This window comes from Trachinotus anak, unplaced genomic scaffold, assembly GCF_046630095.1.
Source record: "Trachinotus anak isolate AG129_WGS33_773 ecotype Australia unplaced genomic scaffold, CSIRO_AGI_Tana_v1 ptg000032l, whole genome shotgun sequence".
Classification (NCBI taxonomy): domain Eukaryota; kingdom Metazoa; phylum Chordata; class Actinopteri; order Carangiformes; family Carangidae; genus Trachinotus; species Trachinotus anak.
Genome location: NW_027273883.1, coordinates 9,003,456 through 9,024,696, shown reverse-complemented (window position 1 = coordinate 9,024,696; position 21,241 = coordinate 9,003,456). Strand labels below are relative to the sequence as shown.

General features: G+C 39.4%; 1 protein-coding gene across 9 annotated transcripts; it reads right to left on the bottom strand.

Annotated features, from left to right (window-relative positions):
• Positions 1-94: 94 nt before the first annotated feature.
• inpp5b (inositol polyphosphate-5-phosphatase B) lies at positions 95-20,583 on the bottom strand. 9 transcript variants are annotated; one of them, XM_071468521.1, is made up of 24 exons: positions 20,295-20,583; positions 19,199-19,279; positions 18,775-18,872; positions 18,611-18,640; positions 18,156-18,266; positions 16,699-16,842; positions 11,971-12,061; positions 11,411-11,494; positions 10,281-10,451; positions 7,922-8,023; positions 7,560-7,674; positions 6,195-6,311; positions 5,306-5,493; positions 4,992-5,103; positions 4,781-4,890; positions 3,870-4,005; positions 3,557-3,667; positions 3,134-3,299; positions 2,645-2,880; positions 2,360-2,467; positions 1,746-1,830; positions 1,177-1,304; positions 954-1,065; positions 95-540 (listed from the first exon to the last, which is right to left on the bottom strand). In XM_071468521.1, exons 1-24 carry the CDS (start codon positions 20,348-20,350, stop codon positions 431-433), a joined length of 2,802 nt encoding a protein of 933 aa, XP_071324622.1. In that variant the 5' UTR covers positions 20,351-20,583; the 3' UTR covers positions 95-430. The 9 variants fall into 9 exon arrangements, with proteins under 9 accessions (XP_071324622.1, XP_071324614.1, XP_071324615.1 ...); XM_071468513.1 differs by lacking the exon at positions 20,295-20,583 and having other exon boundaries at positions 19,199-19,340; XM_071468514.1 differs by lacking the exons at positions 11,411-11,494; positions 20,295-20,583 and having other exon boundaries at positions 10,281-10,454; positions 19,199-19,340.
• Positions 20,584-21,241: the final 658 nt, after the last annotated feature.

The window sequence follows — 21,241 nt, the reverse complement described above, 5'->3', positions numbered from 1 at the left end:
TCAACTTAACAAACACAGTGCTAATTTGTTTGCTTTTGATTGACAACATTGACTGAGAATACAATCATTTGGAAGAAAAACAGTGACACACAACTTGTTTCCAATAGTTTTATATATCAAAACAATATGCGGTTGAGCTCAGAAACATTAATATACAAATTATTTCTTTAAATAAAATATACATACATTAAAAATTATTAGGTCTCTACAGATGCTCAGCAGAATTCAATAAACTCTGTCCATCAACAGTTCACAAACATTGCTTTGAAACAAACTAATATCAGGTAAGAACTGTCACTTTAAGTAATTATACGATATCGATACAAAGAGCCATCTAAGAATATAAGAAATAATTGCAGTTCAAATACTGGACTGTACATATTTTAGTGTTCAGCTTCAGCATGAAGGACAAGAGCAAGAAATCCTCCATCTAGGAGGAGCCTTGGATGAGGAAGTGCTGAAAGAACTCCTGAGTCTTCCTCTTTTCTGCAAGATCCTGTTTTGTAGGTGATCTCAGGAGCAAGGAGGCAAAAATGGTAGCTACACACAAACAAAATAAATTATTCATATTGCATTGTATAACAAAGTGTTCCTTTTCTTAGGTCTTAATTTTGTACTATCTTTATTAGCAGTTTCATTTTTTGTATATTTCAAGTTGAGATAAGGTAAGCTTTTCCATATAATGAACAAAGGATTTTAGATGTTGCAATAATTCCTTTTGTTGTGATAATTCAGTATGTATTAAAACTTTATTTACACAAGGCAGAGAATACATTCTCTCTTACAGAACCAACCTGAATTGAGTGAAGAAACAATAACTGAAACAGACCTTGGTTCTATTTCTTAGTTTCTCTTCACTTACTCAACATGCTGACTAAAGCACAAAGCAACAGCTATTAATAACAAATACACAAATGAAAGACACTTAAGAGCAACCTGCTTCCTTTTCTTACCCAAGATGTTGACATCTAATCGATTGCTCGCAGAATTCTTCAACAGCTCACGGAGAAAGGCAGCTAAATAGTTGAACACATTTTTATGGCACTGAGGTAGCATGGAAATAATCTGCAGACAAAATAAGTTAACATTATATTAAAAAAGCCAGAGACTGGCTTTTATAATTTAGCACATCTTGGAATAGATTGCTCATGATTAACTGTGGACCACCTCACTCACTTTCTCACACTGACTGGCATTGGAGCAGCTTTCTAGGCACTGCTGGTAAAAGGAGTAGGGAACCACAGGGTCTGGGAGGGCATCAAGAAAGAGAAGCAAGGCCTCTGCCACTGAGTGGTTACTGCCCGCTGCAAGTCAATACAGAGTTAAGGACATAATCCTGGGGCAGACTCCGCATGTTTTGAAATGTAGTGGATGCAAAATAAGAATTAAATATCATGTCACATCCCAGGAATAATTCAAAGGGGCAAGTTAAGTGTCAGACGGACTTAACTGAACAGTGTAGCAAATGGCATTGTCTTCATCCTATCACACAGTTCATTAACTGGGGAGGGGGGGCTGGATGTGAGGATTCCTACGGTGTTCATGCACTAAAAAGCCTCCAAGTTTAATGTCAACTCTGTGACCCCCCCTGTTTCATTTCAAACCCAGTGTATAAGGTTTCCAAAAAAAGCCAAAGCAACAAAAAATATCTTTGGACTCTGCTCTGTTACTTTTCAAATATTCTATGAAATTAAACAATATTTTTTTCCACTAAAGGTTATGATGGGAATTGTTTTGAAGGATACGAAGAGAATCTGGCATGCCAGTGTCAAGGCAATCCCTTATTTCTGCAAATTCACTCCGGAGCCCAGGTTGCTGAAATATGTCTTCCTGCAAACAGAGGACAACACATATTGAGTCTTTGAGTTCTTGCAGAGAACAATAAATGAAAGCTGCTAAATTACAAACAGGTTCACTTGGGCTGAATAAAATTCAATAAAATAAAAATAAATTCAGTAAAGTTCTTATGGTATGAGGCCTAGTAAAGCTGCAATGAATTTTGACTTAATTCAAATTCCCATGTTTAAACCACCTGAATCAAGGCCTTTATAGGTCAAGATTAATTCTCTTCACCAAATCAATGAAGCTACTTCGCTGACAGGCCCAACTTTGTAGCCTCAAGAACAACTTGTAACTTTTTATTTTGCTAAATTCCTGTGGCATGCAGCAACTTTCACTTGGTTGTCCGTATAGGAACAACACAAAAACTTGTGGTTTTTGGCTTGAGAGTTACACAATTCACTTTAAAAATATGAATCTGCCAACAAAAACACTGCCAAACATTAACCAAAGAGGACTGTAGTGTTTTGTGATTTTATTACAGCACCAAAACAAAAGTATCACCATCAAATTTTCTGACCTGTTTGATGGCATTACGGAACAAGTGATCCACCATCATCCAGAGCTCTTTAGGAATGTCTAGGGGCTTTTCAGTGTTTGCTGCATTCTCATCTCCAGACATATCCACCTAATGTTAACAACAAATAGAGCAAAGAGAAGACATTAAGTCAAAATGGGCAAGATTGTATTTAATTGCAAATCTGCAAAGTTCTAAAAGAAATGTGCTGTAGCCTGTAAGACAACCCTGAATGGAGAAGAGTTATTTTAAGGATACAGCCCCTGCTCTGCATTTGGGAACACTAACCAGTTTACGAAGCGTCTCTTGCGGCATGTCCTGGATGGGCTCCTTCAGCTGACACAATGAATAGATGGAGGTGCCATAGCAGCTGGGCAGGTAGTTTCCTGTCACAGAGATGAAGTAGTCCTTGCCGCGCTCCAAGTGGAGCACCAGGATGTCTTCGATCTGTTGCTGGCCAGAATTAAGTTCAGGTGCTGTCGAGCGGTTTACAAAAACCTCGAGCTCAATGTCCACAGAAGCACCTAGATGTTGACAGAGATGCACATATAAACTAAGCAAAGTGACTCAACTGTTATAGTTCGGGAACTGATGCTTGCCGCTCCGCTTAGTTGTTATGTTGTACCAAGGTTGCTACATTTGTAATCTCTCATTCTAAGCAACCGAACTTCAGCTTATGGTGTACTTAACAATTTGTACAACCTGAAGGCAGGACTGTGATGCTTTATTGAGATGAAATCTGCATCTCCTGGATCACACTGTTACTGTGCTACTCACCCTGAGCGATGAAACCTTTGGGGGGGTTGGCTGTGAGCCAGGGCTTGCAGTATGTGAGCTCATTTGGCTTCTGGATAAACTCAAACTGACATGGGACCTGGCCATCATTAAAGAGGCTCAATGTCTCTGCCTGATGCTGCATGAACTTCACATCCTTAAAGTGGAACTGGAAGACAAGGGAAGGATTTATGAGAAGATAAAGATTTTAAAAAAATCTTCACTATGGCATGTAATTGTATCCTTTAAATATCTGCATTAGGCCTGAAGCCCGAAATCAATATACAGCTTCATTAGTGGTGGTTTACTTCCTGATTTCATCAAAGCAACACAATGAGAAAGCAATTTAATGTACAAAGTGTATGATAAAAGGTATTACAGCTCTCATTACACTATAGCAGGACTGAAAGTGACAGGAATTTTTACCTCACGCTCAGACAAGGATACAGATGGAATACACTCATTCTCCATTTTGTCAATATTGCGTACAATATCTTCAAAGGTCTTTTTATAGGCCTCAGCATTTAGTCTCTTGATCTGCAGGAAAATATAGGAGGAAGTCAGAGGCAAAGAAACAAAAAAGCACACACATCTTTGTTATATAAACAATAAATAATACTTCATATTTCATAGAGTCTCACCTGTTTTCAAACCTACATGCAGGTTTCTAACAAAAAGAAACTTAATGAAAAAAAAAAAGAATAAAGATGAAGTTTGTTAAAAAGGCTGATTCATTTACCCCAATGACAAGCAGAGAACTGACTGGTTTGTGGTCACTCGTCTTCAGAGCCATGTGACTCTGGTAATGTTCTTGTGTGATGTTTTTCCCTCTCCACAGGATACGGTCACACCACGCAGGCACACGACATTTTTCACTGAATGCAGAAGTAGTAACAAATGTTAGTTCTCAAGTACCTTTGTTATGTCCTTTACTGTACAAAGTATTAAAAGCAAACATTACATCTATATCATAGTGTATTTGTACATACTTTATTAAGTTAATGATACGATCCCTTTATGGAAATTCAGGAGGTGTGACAGCAGAAAATATCACACAACACTGTGATTTGGGGCAACCCAACTATGAGCTATGTTTATTAATCATGTTTATTAACAGTGCAAAACCCTGGGTGGCAGAGCAGAGTCTAAATAATGAATGAACATGTCCACCCCTGCACTATATTTGCATTACATCACAATATCGGTTTCCCTCCCTAAACTCCATATTTCTGTCATAATGTCCTCGCATGACTGTCTTTTTTGATTACCCCAAGAAAACACATGTTTAGCAACTTTTTCTTAGGTGGTTTTAATGTAGTAGTTCATGTGCAAAGATGTTTCTGCTGTCAAAGACCTGCCACTCTGTAAATGGAGAGATGTTTGTCTGCTTGTGTCCCAGAAAACCTAAATTAAGCATTAAACAATGGAGGAGACAGACAGAAGTATCTAAACAGTGGAACATTTGTGGGATGAGCTGAATTACTATGCATGTTGCAAAAAATGTGATGGTTTCCTTATTGGAGTTCTCCCAGCTTCTTTCTACAAGTATGCTTATTTCAACTATGATCATAATTGAATCACTGAAGAATGATCTCCATACTGAATATGTTCCTTTCCGCTATTCACAGTCAGGCTTTTATACGAGATTACCTTGTATCCCACTTGTCAGAGCCAGTGTCATATTTGTAGGTGGGCTGGAAATCAATCTCACCCTCCACAAAGCCAACAAACACAGCCTCCTCGTCGATCTGCCTCTTGAGCTGAGGACCATATGCAGCGGGTAAGTATCACCACTTGTAAACACGAACGATGAATAAAGACTATTTAAATAGCGAGAGGAGAGGACCATTCGTGACACTACCTGATCATAATTGTGCAGTGTTTCAAAGTCCTTCTTGCTGATTAGCTCCTTCACATTGTCAACGTCAAGGTCACTGAGTCTGTAGTTGAGATCTCCAATCCATAAAACCACACTAATGAAGGAAGCACAGCGGAGGAACAGAGAATGAATGAGAATTTACAAGAAACAGGAAGAATAAGCATACTAATACTAAATATAAAAAGCCTGGATTTGAAGAAAGCTTTGCAGGAAAATGTTTTAGTCAGATAATACCTATAAAGTTCATAATCCATATGAATCCCAACATGGTTCTTAAATATATTAATGGTTCATACTCATGCTTCATGATAACGAGTGGGGGCTGGGTAGGATCAAGCTGTCGAAACTGTAGACGGCTGCAAATGTCCTTGTAGTCTTGATTACGTCTCTCATATTCTTCAATATGGGCAGCTAGGTGAGAGTTGACTATGCAGATATCAGAGTTGTGGAAGCGAAAACGGATTGCCACAGCACCCTTGTTTCCCTGTGAGTCAGTGACAGATTGAAAGAGGAGCAATTCAGTCAGAATAATGTATAATGTAACAACAAGTGCTGGCAAAAAGACTGAGAAATAAAAAAAAAAAGTTGATTTAGATTATATCTTATAAATAATACACGCTCCACTGCTTGACAGTAATCCAATATTATGCAAAGACCTTGACACTAGGAATGTCTCAGTTGGTTCCTGGTGCAGAACATAAACCAGTCTCTCATTAAAGGGAAAGAAAGGATGGAGTCCTCACTGGCCAGCCATCTGTTCTACACTGCAGGGGCTGCAAGGTAAGTATAGCTGTATATGAGAATAGAATAACCTGTTCTGCAACAGTGAGGAATAAGAGTGGAGATGTAGCGCTTAATGGATGAGTAAGCTCTGAAGTGAACAGCCCAAAGGAGGAACCAGAGAGGATTAGAGGTACAACACTGGATCAACTGATTTATGCATTTTTCTGTGTCTCTGTTACATTCATTTAGTGGTGGCAGTCCATCTGAATGCACAATGTTCCTTATTTATTGCTGTTTGCCTGCAATTGTTATGTCAATGAAAGAACACTGTCATTGCAGGAGCCTGGAAGTTGTTTTCTGCTTTCTGCTTCTGTTTGTAATGTTGTATCTTTACATGATAGCAGTAAATCTCCATGATAAACCTGCGCATGAAAGAATAAGTCCTGCAAAATCAGTCCATACCATCCTTCCCATGATGCCAGTGCCCACAGTCTCAGCCTCCACGTCAGAGATGAACTCTGCATGCTCCTTCTTCACATAGAAGATCAGCATGATGCCCACCAGACGCACCAACTTCACCTGTAGCAGAGGACAAATAAACAAAGCACATCAGTTTATTTACTAAGAGGAGGACACGCAACAACTCACAGAGTAACGTAGAGACTGAACCTCAACACCGACAACCACAGCTGCAGGTGCAGATAGTTAAATATCATTATTTAACAAAACTGATTTTTCCCTTCACAATTAACACTACAACAATAATGAAATTATTGTGCAATTTAAAGTTCAGGTAAGCTGTCTATTTTGTAAATATTACACATTACACCTATTTCACTGTTCTCCAACTGCATGTGTCACGTGACTATTTTAGTCCAATTATGACTGACTGATGGCGTCTGTGTTAAAATATAATACATTTACACAGAGACTGTACATCCCCACATATACATTTAAGTCAGCAGCATTTGGTTACCCCTGTAGCCACATGCTACAGACTCGAAGGTGCTTTAATGCAGTTTTTTCGCTGCTTATATCAGCATCCTAACCGATTTTCAACTGCAGCTACTTGGAACAATAACAATATGTACAGCTGAACATGTTTAGTTGCACCCATTGTCTTATCTCAGGGAAAACAGAGAACATCACAGAACATGAAGCAGATGTGCATGGGAGGAGGCAGAATAGTTTGATAAGCCTCACTGTCAGTCCTAGACGAATCAACATTCAGATATTAATGTAAAAACATTTATTTTTCAGGTTGCTGAGCTGCACAGGGTCAGTCACAGAGCAGCCAAGTGTGCTTTAGTCAGAGCACTGACACTAGATGAGGAAATGACACGTCATTATACTAGCTCCGTGACATCCCGTAAGCCCTAAGACGACTAAAAGAAAGCAGCCAAGCCAAAGAAAAAGGAACCCAATAACCTAACGTCAGCATTCTGACAAAAAGCAAGTAGATGAAAGTGAATAAGGGGAAGCAAATAAGACCAAAAAGTGAATTCAACTTTACGAACTCTGACTAAGTTCATCAAAGTACTAGTGATATAGTCCATGTAATACAATGGTAGGGTGTTATTTAGACAAGCACTATGACCATAGACAGAAAGTGCACAAGCTTCCTGACACTTAACTGTTAAATAAACATTTCAAACACAATCAGTTTTGCGAAAAAATAGTATTCAAGTGTAACAGTGAATCTGCTAACAGCTTTCATGTCAAAAAAAAAAAAGCTAAGCATACCCTGTGAAGACAGAATACATTGGACTGGGCAATAAAACTCACAGGTCCAGGAAAACAAGTTGAGAGAAAAAAAGGTTTCCTTACTAAGGCATATTTGGCATCTGGATGCAAGGCCTTGGACACAGCCTTTGTCCACTCCAGCTCTTTGGGGGTGTCATTGAAGAAGAAAGCCTCTTTGCTGAGGTCAAGCTCCTGGAAACTATAAAGACGGACAAAACTTTCTTGTTTGATTCCAAAGTTTTTCCACTCTTAAACAACAAAGTAGTGAAGTGAAGCATAGGCAGGATTAGTGGACACAGTGCTGAATCTGTGGGTGGCCGTGTTCTCCTACTTAAAACAGGATCTGCAAACATCTGTCAGAGGTTTGAGCAGTATATGTCTGTCTGTGTAATGGGATTAAGCGGAGAATTGCACAGCTATTCTCCAGCAGGATGAATTTGACTTACCCCACGCAGTACATGTCAGGAGGGTCAGGAGTGCAGTTCAGCCAAGGACTGAGGCTTTCTTTTGGTGTCTGTCCATTTACATTGTACGTGCCGAGGAAAAAGCTGAGGCAGAAGGAGGAGAGCGTTTGTTTGAGCAAGTGCTTCTTATTTTGAGTTTAACCTGCTGACTGGCAAAATCTGTGTCTTTTCTGTGCTTTTGAGTTTTCATCTGGGAAATTAAAATAGTGAAACATTGACCTCAATATATATTAAGCTGATGCCTTCCTGTTTTACTGCAGCGCTCATGGCCTGAAATTTTATTTTATGTAAGCTGAAAGAGGACAACTGCTCTTTTTCAGCAATGTTTTTATTCATTTACACTCACACACAGTTACACCTAGGAGCTGTATACAGGGCAAAGAGATAGCAGATAATAAAACAGTCTTATCTGCTGACCACTGAGCAGCCCCACTGAAACTAAGTGCCTTGCTGGAGGACACCTCAATAGTGAGAGATGTTGAGAGGGCCCAGCCCTTAAGATTTACATCCCCGCTGAGATTTATGCTGCAGGTTCAGATTGAAAACCAGCTTCCGTCAATTCAATACCGGCCCCACCTCTCTGACCTTCAGGCAGCTGCCACTGCTCATGCACAGGAACAGCACAGAGCTCTTTACTTTGTGCTGACCGCCATCACACTGTACAACACTCTCCGCCCCAATGGCCCCCACCTCAGCTACCTAGACAGAGGCTGAAGCTGTCTCTATACAAAAAAATGGACTGCTGCTTTCCTAAGCTTTTTTATTAATTGGCACATCACCATGGCTATTCAGTACATTCTCAGTCAGGAGTGTAATATGATATGAAAGCAGACAATTTACATGTCCCAGCACTATGTAACCTCTTCTGTATGTCTGCTGTTTCTGATAAAGGCAACAATTTAAACACATCCAACAAATAAGCCATTTGCATGCATATGCTCAAAATATTCATTAGGTTTTTGCCTACACAAATTATGCAAAAGATTTTGTCTATCTTTAAAACCTATTTATTTCTTCTCAGGGTTATATGGGGACAGAAACCTTCCCAGCATGCTTGGAGCAAAAGATGCGGAAACACCTCGGGGAGGTTGTGAGTCAGTCACATGACTAACACAAACACATTCAGTCTCACACCTCACTGACAATTCAGAGTTCCCAGTTAACCTGAGCTCCTTAGCTGGTGCGTGGGAGACAAGCAAAGCTCCCAAGGGGAAATCTGTAGCAACTGGCAAACTCCACACAGAAAGGAGCAGGGCTTCGACTGTAACACAGCAACATCTTGATATATATACACACTATATATACCAACAGGAGGCAGTGTGGTTCATAACTAAACTATGATGGCCAATACAGCAAATGCTTTTTCTCCCCCCTAATCATTTGATGGAAGCAAAAAAGAAAACCTATAAAAACCTATAATAACCTTGATAAAAATTTCAAAACATCTACAGGGGCATTAATATCCACAATCAACAAAAAAATTAGATGCAGAGCAAAAGTCTGAGCTACAGTATGTTAGTCCACTAGGCTGGTGCCTTTCTAGACAGCCCCTGAGACAGTGGTGCTTATTATAGCAAACAGCTTAGTACAGAGAAATACAAACCCACAGATGTTGACTCATTCTTTTTACATAACACTTATAGGATCCAAACTGCACTTGCAGTTACATTGTGTGCTCACACCATTTCGGTACAAACTGTCATTACAACAATTCTTCAGCTATTTTAGTACAGCTCAACACCACTGTATTAGATTAAAAATCTAGAAAATAAAAATCAAAACTGGACATGGAAGCAGGATAGTATGCATAAACTACTTTTCATACATCTATTGGTTTTGCAATGTCTTTTTGCATTGCATATAGCAAATTGTCCTTGTATCTTAGGTCTTTTCCATGTAATGATCAGAGACATATCACTATAATGTCCTTCAGTGCCTTGACAGATGCCTATAAATATGTTAATCAAATGTTTTTTTAGTTATTATTATTAATGCAATGATATAAGGCCTCAGAAGAGTTTTGGTTACAGTAATAATTTGGGAGCTAAACTATTTTTTGACTGTTTCAGGCTGAGCAAAATCACAGTGAAAGACCAAATCTCACTCCACGAGATTAAACAGTGTATGAAAGCATCTATAGCCCCACCCAGAGTATCAGGGGAGATTAAAAATTGATAACAAGGAAGTAAAAAAACGTTTGATTTTCTATGATGACAGTGATGTGACATTCACCTATATTAAGATCGCGTAGATCTACCTCCATTGCCTGGGCATGTACACAATGTACATTTACACAAGTACACAGCAATACTGTCAGAATAAGACGTTAAGAGTAACATACCTGAAGTTCTCCAGGTAAGTGTAAAGGTCCTCGTTCTTCAGCAGCTCGCACTTGATAAGGTTGTCACGCAGGTTGAACTGCGGCATGGCCAGTATCTGAGCTTTGTTAGACGGGGTGTGGCTGGACAAGCGCACCAGGTCATCCCGGTCCTCTCGACTGGAGATGCCCTGACTGCTTACCAGGAAGAGAGAAACATAACAGTTAGGTGTTGGGGTGAGTGGAGACAGACCAAGATAGAAGCAAGATCATTCTGTGACAGCGGTGTGATTTCAGAGGGGACAAGTATCAGGATGATCATAAACTGCGTGTTTGGTCTGAGTTGTTCAGATTTTTATATTCAAATGAAAATGTATAGTTGCCAGTTCTCATCCAGGATACTCTCCGACCTAAGTGCATCTGGTAATACCCCTCCTAAAAGCTAGAAATAAAATTATGGCATAGCAGAGACATTACTCTCCGCTCCAGACTAACAGTGTAATATACAGTAGATCAGGAGGCCAGGCTATGCGGTGAAGCTCTATTTCCATGTTGTCAATATGGAATGAGACTGAGGGGAGAGGAAGAAATGTAATATACCTGGGCCCTGTAATCTTCCAGGAATATACTGTAACTAAACTCCATTTAGAATATACAAGTAGGCATTCATTCCAAGAGTGACAGCAATGGCTTTCAGGTTTAACAACTGAACTGCACAAATTTGCATTTAAGATCTTGACAACTTTAAATAAATTAAACACTCATCATCAACCTGCTGCCAGGCATGTAGTCAGTACCTGCCGTAAAACCAGTGGAGGAAAGCGCTCAAGTGACACTTATTCTGCTTTTGATTCTTTTAAATTTTACTACTCATACATTTGAGGACACTCTGAAGCAAGCACACATTCAGGATGTTCTGTTTCAGCTCACTGCAAAACAATTGGTGTGAATAAGTTAAACACGGTCTACACTGTAAAAAAAATCGTGAAGCTGAAGGAGGAAACGTTGGTAGAACACATTATTCTGTCACAGTAACTGCTGAGCTACTGTAACGTTACAATGAAGGTATACAAACACAGGCTATTCAAGCGAAGCTGATTCGATCTCACACTTTACTGCTTTTGAAACTGTGTAAAGCGAATTTCTTAACTTACGTAAGTTTGCAGTAACGGGAGCTATTGTCATGGCTGCCTTGTTTGATAAATCTCTTACTCCCTTGTGGACTCGAGTGTTGTAGGCTAAAAATAAAAAAAAAATCAAGCAATGTATTTATGAGCGGCTTCCTGTTGTCTTTTGATCATAAACACGCAGGTAACGCGATGCACATTCCCGCCAATGGTTTCATACTACTCCAGTGATCTACAGGTGGTGGGAATGCACCAAGAAATGCAGCATTGCACCACCAAAAGGCAAGAAAGAAGAAAACTGCTAGCAAGCAAACATGAATACAAACGATGCAAGTTTCAAAACTTAAATGAAAAAATAATAATTAAGAAAAATTGGCTTTGAACATGTTTCTAACGTTTAACGGAAGGAAATACATTCAACATGTTTGTTAAGCCTCAATGAAGACAACAGATTTTGATGAGTGACACTGAATTTAAAAACAAACTTTACAAGAAAACACAATAGGGGGATTTTAAGTAACAGTGCTTTCACTTCAGTTGCAGAATATTCCAGGACTTTTGGTTTTGCTTAATAAAAAAGGCCTTACCTCTCTGAGCTGAAATTCACTTTGGACTTCTGTGTGCCACCGTTGGAACCTCTCTCCCTATCTAGACTTCCCTTTTTGTCTGATGATTTCTCTGATTGGGAAGAGCAGGAGAGAAAATGAGGATTGATAAAAAGTCTGTTTAGTTTACTTGTTTACAATGATAAAACACAGAGCATAATGGGAAATGGTAGCATTATAGTACAGCATTCCACAATGCCTGCAAACCGCCGGCACGTTGAATGACAGATTAACATCTTGTTTGCAGGTTGTCAGTTAAAGCTATTTGTCACTGTGTCTTGCCAGCTACTGGGAGTCCTTCCAATCGCATTAACATCTGCCCCAGGTATTGACAGTCTAGCTCAACTCTAATGAGAAAGTACCTAGCCCTGAGTAAACCCATATTTCACATTTTAATAACAAATATGGAGAATAAATTAAAACTAATTATGACTGAGAAAAAAAAATAAAAATGCACAGCGACACATGAGTCAATCATAAAAGTGCCAAGTCTGGGCTCAGTTGTTGTGGTCACTTTCCCCTTCCCCTTTTGCAGTTGGTTACAGTTACTGCATCCCAAGTAGCTGGCTTTAATGGGCGAGTGTGAAGTATGAGACAGCATGGCCCCTGTCTTCTGCAGCTTGGCAGGGAACCCAGCTGGCTCCTCTGAAAGGGAAAGCCAGGTTCTCTGAGCAGGAAATTAAACTCTACAAAGTTACGGCAGGCTACATTAAGAGCGCACCTGACCGACGGCACTGCTTTAGTACCCGAAAGATACAATATATTCTTGTCTTTTATGGTGGTAGCTCAGGGGGTGTTTGTAATGCATTTGTGTTCTGATGTGTTCGTGCACAGCTAAAAACAAGATCACTTAAGTAAGGAAATAAAGCAGAGAGGTAATAAATTGAATTTAAGGTCAAAATCAGTCTGCTCTAAACTGACAAAGCTAAGCCTGGCTAACCCAATCATTTTCAAAGATAGAATTTTTCTTACAGCTTTGACTAAACCAGCACTGAACTGTGAGTGAATTGTATCAAAAAAGACAATAGCTTTTATCACTGTTACCACAGTTGGCGCACAAAGGAAATGGTCTCATCACTCTGACTTTACTAAGCAAACAAGTTGTGACCTGTGTACCACATTCTGAGAAAAGATGAATGTGTCAGAAATGCTTACGCTGTTTGGATGAAACAAGAACCAAAAAAAAAAAAAAAAGGATTTGGCTAGACAAGTTCAACTACAGGCACTATTTCAAAAAAATCCCATAAGGATCTATTAATGTTTTAATTCAAACCCAGCAAGGCTGTTTGTGTGAACAGGAAAGGGGAGAGAAGATGGAGCCTTTTGCGACTGGGAAAATTTCCAGCAAACTGTGAAATGACTTCAGAAGAGTTTACTTTAGAAATGATAAGAAGGTGAAAATCTCCTTGTGCATACAAAGAAAAACCACATGTCACTGTTAAATTGACTCAAGTGTTTTATGAGTTAGCATATGAAAAAGAAGTTCTGTCTTATTTGATAGTTGGCATCGATAATCTTCTAGTATGCTACATTTACAGTGTTTGAATACCAATGGATCAATAGTGAGATACAACATCAGCTCACACAAGAGCTCTCAGTGAACTTCACTGCATCTGGAAAACACAGAGCAAACGTAATGAAATAGTATAAAGTGTATAATACTGAGATTCTGGAGATAAAAATATCATGAATTAGCAAAACAAGAATTAAAACAAATCTCAAAGCTTGATTTAAATGCACAAATGGTAATTATCACAATATGTTAACATATACAAAAATGTTCAGCAACTATTTTGATATTTAAGCCAAAAAAAAAAAAAAAAAAATTGTCATTCTCTGGTTCCAGCTACTAAAATGTGAAAACTACTTCTATGACTTAGTTGATAATAACCTTGATATGTTTAGGTCAAGCAATTCAGTAACATCACTGTGGACATGTGACTGTGTGACTTGTTAACTGATTAATCGATAATGAAAATAATCACTGCTTGGTGCCCTACATGCTACAATGTGTTCCTCTTACTTAAAAGTGCAGCACATTGCTTTTTGGCATTGCTTTTTTCCCACGTTAAAGCAGCCCACTAAATTTTGTAATGCTGCTTATTAGTAACTGAACATTTAGTTAACTATACGCAACCAATACTGCAGCTGGTTTTTTTTTTTGTTTTTTGAAACAGCACCAGAGTGAGGCCCTGACCCCATGAGGGTCCTGTGTGTGAGTAGCTCAGTTATTACATGGCATTTCTCACATTCCTGCACATGCTTTAGTCTTTTTAACGAGCTAATGAGCTTAACTTAAGTTCAACCCCCTGAGGAGAGAGTTGCATGCAGTGTGACTAGCTGCAATTTACACCTATGCTTCTTTATCTGTGGTTGATCATAAGTCTGCATAAATGCCATGTTGTTCAGGTCTCAGACTCTTCCGTATTTGAACGGTTATAGCTTTTTTAACCACAACTGCACAAAGTTCATAGTTGCACAACTTCCCTCCATGATCTTCAACTGTAAGCAATTAAATGCAGGGAAACCAATTTTGTGATTTCTCTTAATTCTCTGCAGTAGATATACAGTCACAAATGAAAAGAATCGACTCTTCTGGCCTTGAGAAAACACTTGGATCACACTCGCACTGAAGGAAAACAAAAGGCTTTTCTCTCAGGTGAAGGCAAAACAGGCAGTCGGCACCTTTATCTCTTTGAGAGGCGATCGGAGGAAAGTTTACAGACAACTGATTTGAAGCTAACCGTCTAAGTTAGCTAAGAGGATGAGCCGCAAGCGACAGAGGGTATATTTTGAAACAGGCAATAGCCCAAAGTATCACAACAAAAGCAGTGTCACAATATATGATACAATTCTGTATCACTGCAACACGTTACTCCAACACCAACCACAACAGGTGAGACATTTTCTGTCACATATCGATCACCTCCGGGGAGACTGTTATTGAGCTTAGCCCTACGTTAGCCTTTAACCGCGTTTCAACCATCTAACTCCATGAGCTAACATGAAAGACAGCTTGATACCGTGGCGACAGCTGATAACATTGCTGATACTACAGCTAATAATTATCATTACTCCGTCAGACGAAACCCGGCCCTCTCGCTAATCCGGCTAAAGTTAGCTTCTTCGAAATAAGAGCCACAGCTACTTGCTAGCATTAGCTACGAGGCTAGCTAGTTAGACGGGGCAGACTGATGATCATCGCACTGATGCTATGGAGTCGTCTCTCCTGCGCATCAAAACAATCAACAAATGTAAGAAATATTTTTCATACCAGAGTCTCTCATCACCTTAGACATCTCCCTGCACCGCTCCCACGCATTCTGTGCAAGAGAGCAACGTCCAGCCTGTGTCAGACCTGCCCATGCTAGTGTTAGTGTGGTGGGAGGAGTTTACCTTCCCCATCCGCTGACAAAATAAACTGCAAACTACTATGCAAAGTGCAACCGGGAAATTCTGCTGCACATCACATTAGCATTGCATTAGGAAGTTCATTTCATGCACTTCGAAAGGACAAATGAATTATAAAGTAACTCTGGCACTAAAGGGAAAAGTATGACCAGCAATGTCCCATAAAGCCTATTAAACCACTCTGTAAGGGTCATATTCATGAAATATCTAATTTGTATATGAACATTCACACACTTTCTACATTGTATGTATAATGTACTGCATGACATGTATGTCATGAACAGCATGGCTCACAGCATGCACAAACATAATGTGTGAAATCTGTACTAAATGGGCCTCACAGACAAATTACACAAACATTTATGTTTCCATAAAAAGCATACAAATTGGGCAATTTATGATTTACCCTTCAGAGATTAGACATGAATTCTTGCTGCAGTTTTTTTTTCATTTGTACTGAGCCTACTCCAACTAGTAGGTAGTTGTATATTGCATATTTTTGACTGTTAACTCCTTATACTGAATCAAAACTCCTTAAGGCCCGACAACCAAATGTTGTTCAAAGTTCCACAGTCCAGGCTCAACACAAAAAAGGGGGAAAATGCTTTTTCTTATGTTCAAACAACGTGGAACAAACACTCCCACTGTATCAGATCGGCAAGAACATTTTAAAAAGCTTTTAACCTTTGTTTTTAATTCTCTATGTTTTCCCATTCTCTTAAATTGTTTAATGGTATTGCATCTTATGTGCCCCCGTTAATCACTTTATAAGATGCATTAGAAGAAAAGTTTACTTGTTTACTGACTTTCTCGCCTGTCATTTCCATATTATAGCAGGAAAACCATAGATGTTATTAATAACATTAATAATGACTGCATGATATTGTGCATGCTGGCTTATTGCCGTGGTGTAATGACACACTTGAATGGAATGGAGCCTTAATTAAAGTTTTTAGTTGGTGTCTTTTCTGCTATGACATGTCTAAATGTCAGCCGGTTATGCATACATTTCTTACAGCTCATTTGCAGGCTGGGACAATTGCATTCAAAGGAAGTGGCACTTGCAAAACCGCCCAGTTTTATGATGCAACCCTCGGATGTAGACCTTTATCTGTGTGAGGTTATCTATGCCAAAAAAAATAAAGAGAGAAAACACTATAGAGATTAAGAAGAACACGTTTCGTTCCTGCGACCTGTAACTCACTGCATGAATGCTGGTAGACCTGTTCCAAATATATGAAGTTTACTGGACGTAAGTGCCAGCTGTGAACTTCTACATATAAAAATTAGATGACAAACCTGTTTTCCGGTGCTGATTGAGTTTAGTGAGCGTTGTGCTGAGGGGCGCAAGGGCCTGTTTGACAACTCCCTGGCCTTTAGTGGCTTTGTGGTACTTGTTGATCCACTCAAACTTGGGGGCCTGTGTGGGAGACTTGCAAACATCTGAAGGAAGACGCACACAGAGAGCAAGAGTATTAGAGTAAGTTAGGATGATTACAACATTGTGTGAGCGAAGGTTACAGCAAGAGTGGAGAAGGTAAGCAACGGCAATGGTAAGATTCAAGATGTAAAAAAGAATCGACTCAAGCAACATCTTTCTTCATATTTCCTGCTCTTACACATGGATCTTGTCTGTAAAATGAAATGCACGCGTAGTTTATAAGACTACTCCCACACTTAGAGTGCTTTCAACATGACGGCATATTACAGGTGCTACACTGCCTTGAGGAATATCACTTTTACCTGCTTACCTTTGCCATTTCTCCTTTTAACAACAACTGGTGCCAGGTCTTGTAATCTTTCCATCACTGCTATCCCTCACCAGGTTAAAAGCCTCTGTGGCTCATCTTACGGCGAAAAAATATAACACAAACAACATATAAGTCTTTGTCCATGCTCACGTGGGGCTTCCACTGTGAAAAATGGTGAGCCAGTGACGAAAGTGACACATCCCTAACAAAGCAGACTGTCTGCCAACCTGACAGCTGGCCTCTTCCATTCAGATGAACAGGATGCAGAAAGTAAAAAGTAGTTTAAGAGAAGTACTGAGGAGGAAGTAACGTGTTCTTTTTAAATTGTTTTCATCTTGTCCGTTTGCAAAAGCTGCCTGTTAAAGAAACAAACTAAACACTGAGCGCACCATCCAAACTCCACCCCCCCTCTCTCTGTTCGTCTGTGCCTCTCCTTTTTTCTCTATGAGCCATGCGTCATGCACAATAGTGACAGCCAGAGGGAGGGACAGCAACAATTTGTAGTTGTAAAATTGGTGTGAGCCAATCAACAGAATCTCACAAATACGTATGTGTTTTTATTTCTGATTTTTTTTTTTAAATTAATGTTTCAGTAATCTAATGTCAAAATGTGAGAATAAAGTGATTTTTTTTTTTGTTGTTTGTTCAAGACATCATGTTACCTCAAGGCAACTGAAGACTGGCTGAGCTGGTTTCCCCTAACAGGTGATAAGAACAACACATAGATACTTCACACATAGATGACTCCTACTTCGTTCAAAAAAAGAAAATCTAAAGATATGAACTACTAAACCCATGAAAATGATCAGTGATCTACAACAACAGGAGATGAGAGCCCATGTTTGTGCTTTTGTCCTATTTGAATAAGCAGTGGTTTTCGAACCACTCATTTTCAAAAAGCTTTTGTTTCCTCTTAAAATTTCCTGTGTAGGATTTTCAAAGGCTGTGAGAACTCTGAATAAAAGTGATGACTGCTGGGTGTTATGTCTCTGAGGGCTGACCTACCACTCCAGGCCCTGTTGACCTCGCTGAGAAAGAGCCGCGAGTGAGACCCAAAAGGAAGTCTGAGCTCTAATGCTTCTTCCTGGTAGCTTACTCTCACTCTGGTATCAGCACCTAGAATCAGATAAACACAGGAAAAAAGAAATGACTATATTATTTATTCATCTATTTATCTATTTTTTTTACTATCTTTCTTCTGTGGTGCATATTACAAGTTATATTATTTATTTAGCTATGGAGATATAGGGTGGGATAGATGGGTGGGATTCTCACGACTCAAATTTGTCCAAAGAAACGTCTTTATAAATATCTTGTTGTGACAAAATGTTGGATGGACATAAATATGCGTTAAAAAAAAGAAGAACAAAAAAAAGAAAAAAAGAAATGTGATGTCTAGTTTGATGTGGATAATTTAGCCATGATATATTTGAGATGTAAGAGAAACAAAGGCAACTCACCCACAACCGCAAGTTCCTCTGGTGAGGAAACTACAAAGAGTGCAGGGTGAGAAGTACGTCAGGGCACTTCAGAGAAGTTTGTGTAATGCATTTATTCCCAAGAAACAATCGTCATTTACTGCCAGTCTACTTCTGATTATGTTAAATCAGTGAAAGCTGCTTACCCTCCACAACAGCAAAGTCAAGGGAGATGGGTATGATGTCCTCCAGTGACACATCATCAGCAGTAATGGCCATCCTTCGATGAGTATAAATAAAAATTCTACAACATATTGCAAAACAGATGATCAAGATTTAACGATGATAATTAAGATATTTTATTATTAGGCCTATTTTCATAATGACCTTTTATTCATTTAGATTTGCCATCTGAATCAACTGTATATTTCATCGAAGGAGAAAAATGAATTGGACATTTACATACTGTAAAACCTGATTTTGGTTACTGTGTCAGACAAGTTGATGCAATTCTCATTTTCAAGGCCAGTGTGTGGTGTTGCTGCATAATATTGTCCTCCTTACCCAATTACGTTGTAAGCCTTTGAATTCGAGTATATTGTTCAATAATGAATTTGTGTTAAAACTCACGCATTTTCTTTTGTAGACTCCACCAATCCCAGCAGTCTGCTCTCTGTAATATTATCAAAGACGACATCACATTGGACAGCATGTTTACAGCTTAGTTAAGGGAATAATGGGAATATGTTCCTGTGCTTCTGCACCAGGAAGTATGACATTTTTCAATTTTTCAAAAGTTTTTCGGCTATATGGGCAACACTGACAGTGTTTTTGTTTCTTATACCTAACAAGTGGTGTCATGCAACAAAGTATATTTAGTTCCGTGCAATTTTGACGCACTTGTCCTTATATATTTTCCCTCTAATACTAATTTTACAATATTTCACAGGGAAACATTAGAGTTTTTACTCTACTAACTTTATCTAACAGCTGTTAGCTTCACAAATGTACATATGTATTTTACACAAAATATATACATTTATACATTGTTGTAGATGAAACTACACCGTTGTAAATAAAATGCTTGAAATTCCACCTCAACCAGAAGCAACATTGAAATGCTACTCACATGTTTATGCATCAGTAAAAATGATCCAGTATATTAAAGGCTACTACAAAGCAATAAGACCTAAAGGTGCTATTCTGCTGCATAAAAAAAAAAAAGATTTCCAAATAACACATATAAACTATGCGACATTATAAATACAGGACCTTTAACCTGTAATGAAGTATTTTTAAACGGTGGAGAGGTTAGTTTTATCTAAATGACGGGTCTGCAGGCCACTTCTCCCACCACCGCCTGTAATTACAGGGCAGCAGCTGATGAAACAAAGTTGCCATCTTGTGGAAGAAAGGTCTTACTACAAAAGTTGGACCATATTCTTGAGAAGTCACACCCGACTAAACCCGCTCTGCTTCTGTAGCTGAGAACTGCCAGCGTCTTAAATGCGTTGTTCTGATTGAATTTACAATCTATGTCACACGGCTCTTTTGGATCCGGGGAGATGTGGACCACGCAGCGGGGCTTTCGTCTCGCAGGCCTCTCTGCGGACTCTGGCATTCTTCAGCGGAGCCGTGTTAGTTAAACTTAGTTGGGAGTCCGGTAATGTGACATTTTAAACACTGATAATCCACGAACAGGCGCCTGCGAGTCGCAAAGGATACTATGATGCAGTTTTCTTCCCTCTCCAAAGTTTCTTGGATTGCGACGGACTGATCCATGGTGAAGGCGGACTCCTGCTTGACAGCTTCCACCCCCCACGCTCTTCTAGTTCCAAAATGCCCGGAGGAATTTCGAGTCGCCTATTTATTTCTCTCCCAAGCGAAGGCCAAGTGCACAGCGGGAGGACGGACGTTCGTGGAGCCCCGTGTCATCCGACATTCTTCCCTTTCGATCCAGATGTTGTTCTCGCGTTCCTCCGCAGCTGGCCCGCCCCGGCCCGGTCTGCCACGCACTGATCCGGTATCGCTCTGTGCCCCTGGGGTGACGTCACATCTGGGCTGTCATCACCTCCGTTTGGTTTGGATTAGGCCTCAGGTCAATGATCCAAAGAGGATTATGTCCTACAGTGAACCCGATTCCACACGCTCACAAAGTTATCTCAAAGCTTTTCTCGAGTTCTGATGGGCCATCGGGTCAACAGGCCTGAAGTGGTCTTTTGTTAGAGGGGAAACCCACCAGTAATACATTTATTCAGCTTAAAATGATAGGTGTGTTGTATTCATGAGTCAGTTTTGTTGTTCAGTAATTCCCAGTTGCCTTTTATTTTCATTTTATGTATTTTGGCTCATTTTTTATCATTTGTCATATTATTTTTTTTTATCAATAGTCTAAAAAATAAATTAGCCAATAGTTTTTAAAAAACAAATAAACAGACATAACACTGCATTCCTGCAATTTCTCGTTCATTGGTAGACATCAGTTGTCTGGTGGTGGTGGAAGAATCAGATCTGTCACTTGATGATAAATGTAAAGTATCAAAAGTAAAAGTACTCATTCTACAGAAAAATGGCCCATGTGACTGAAATATCATATGGCCATATGTGACATTATTGGACTGTCAAATCTGATGCACATACAGTAAAGTAAGCTATTGTAGCAGGACTAGGTGG

Excerpts from the sequence above, each read along its gene's own strand:
- inpp5b (XM_071468521.1), bottom strand. The coding sequence starts at position 20,350 with ATGGATCAGTCCGTCGCAATCCAAGAAACTTTGGAGAGGGAAGAAAAC. Across the intron at positions 18,873-19,198 it reads GAGTCTACAAAAGAAAATGC|AATTTTTATTTATACTCATC; the intron begins GTGAGTTTTAAC and ends AATATGTTGTAG. Across the intron at positions 11,495-11,970 it reads GTGAATTTCAGCTCAGAGAG|CCTACAACACTCGAGTCCAC; the intron begins GTAAGGCCTTTT and ends TTTTATTTTTAG.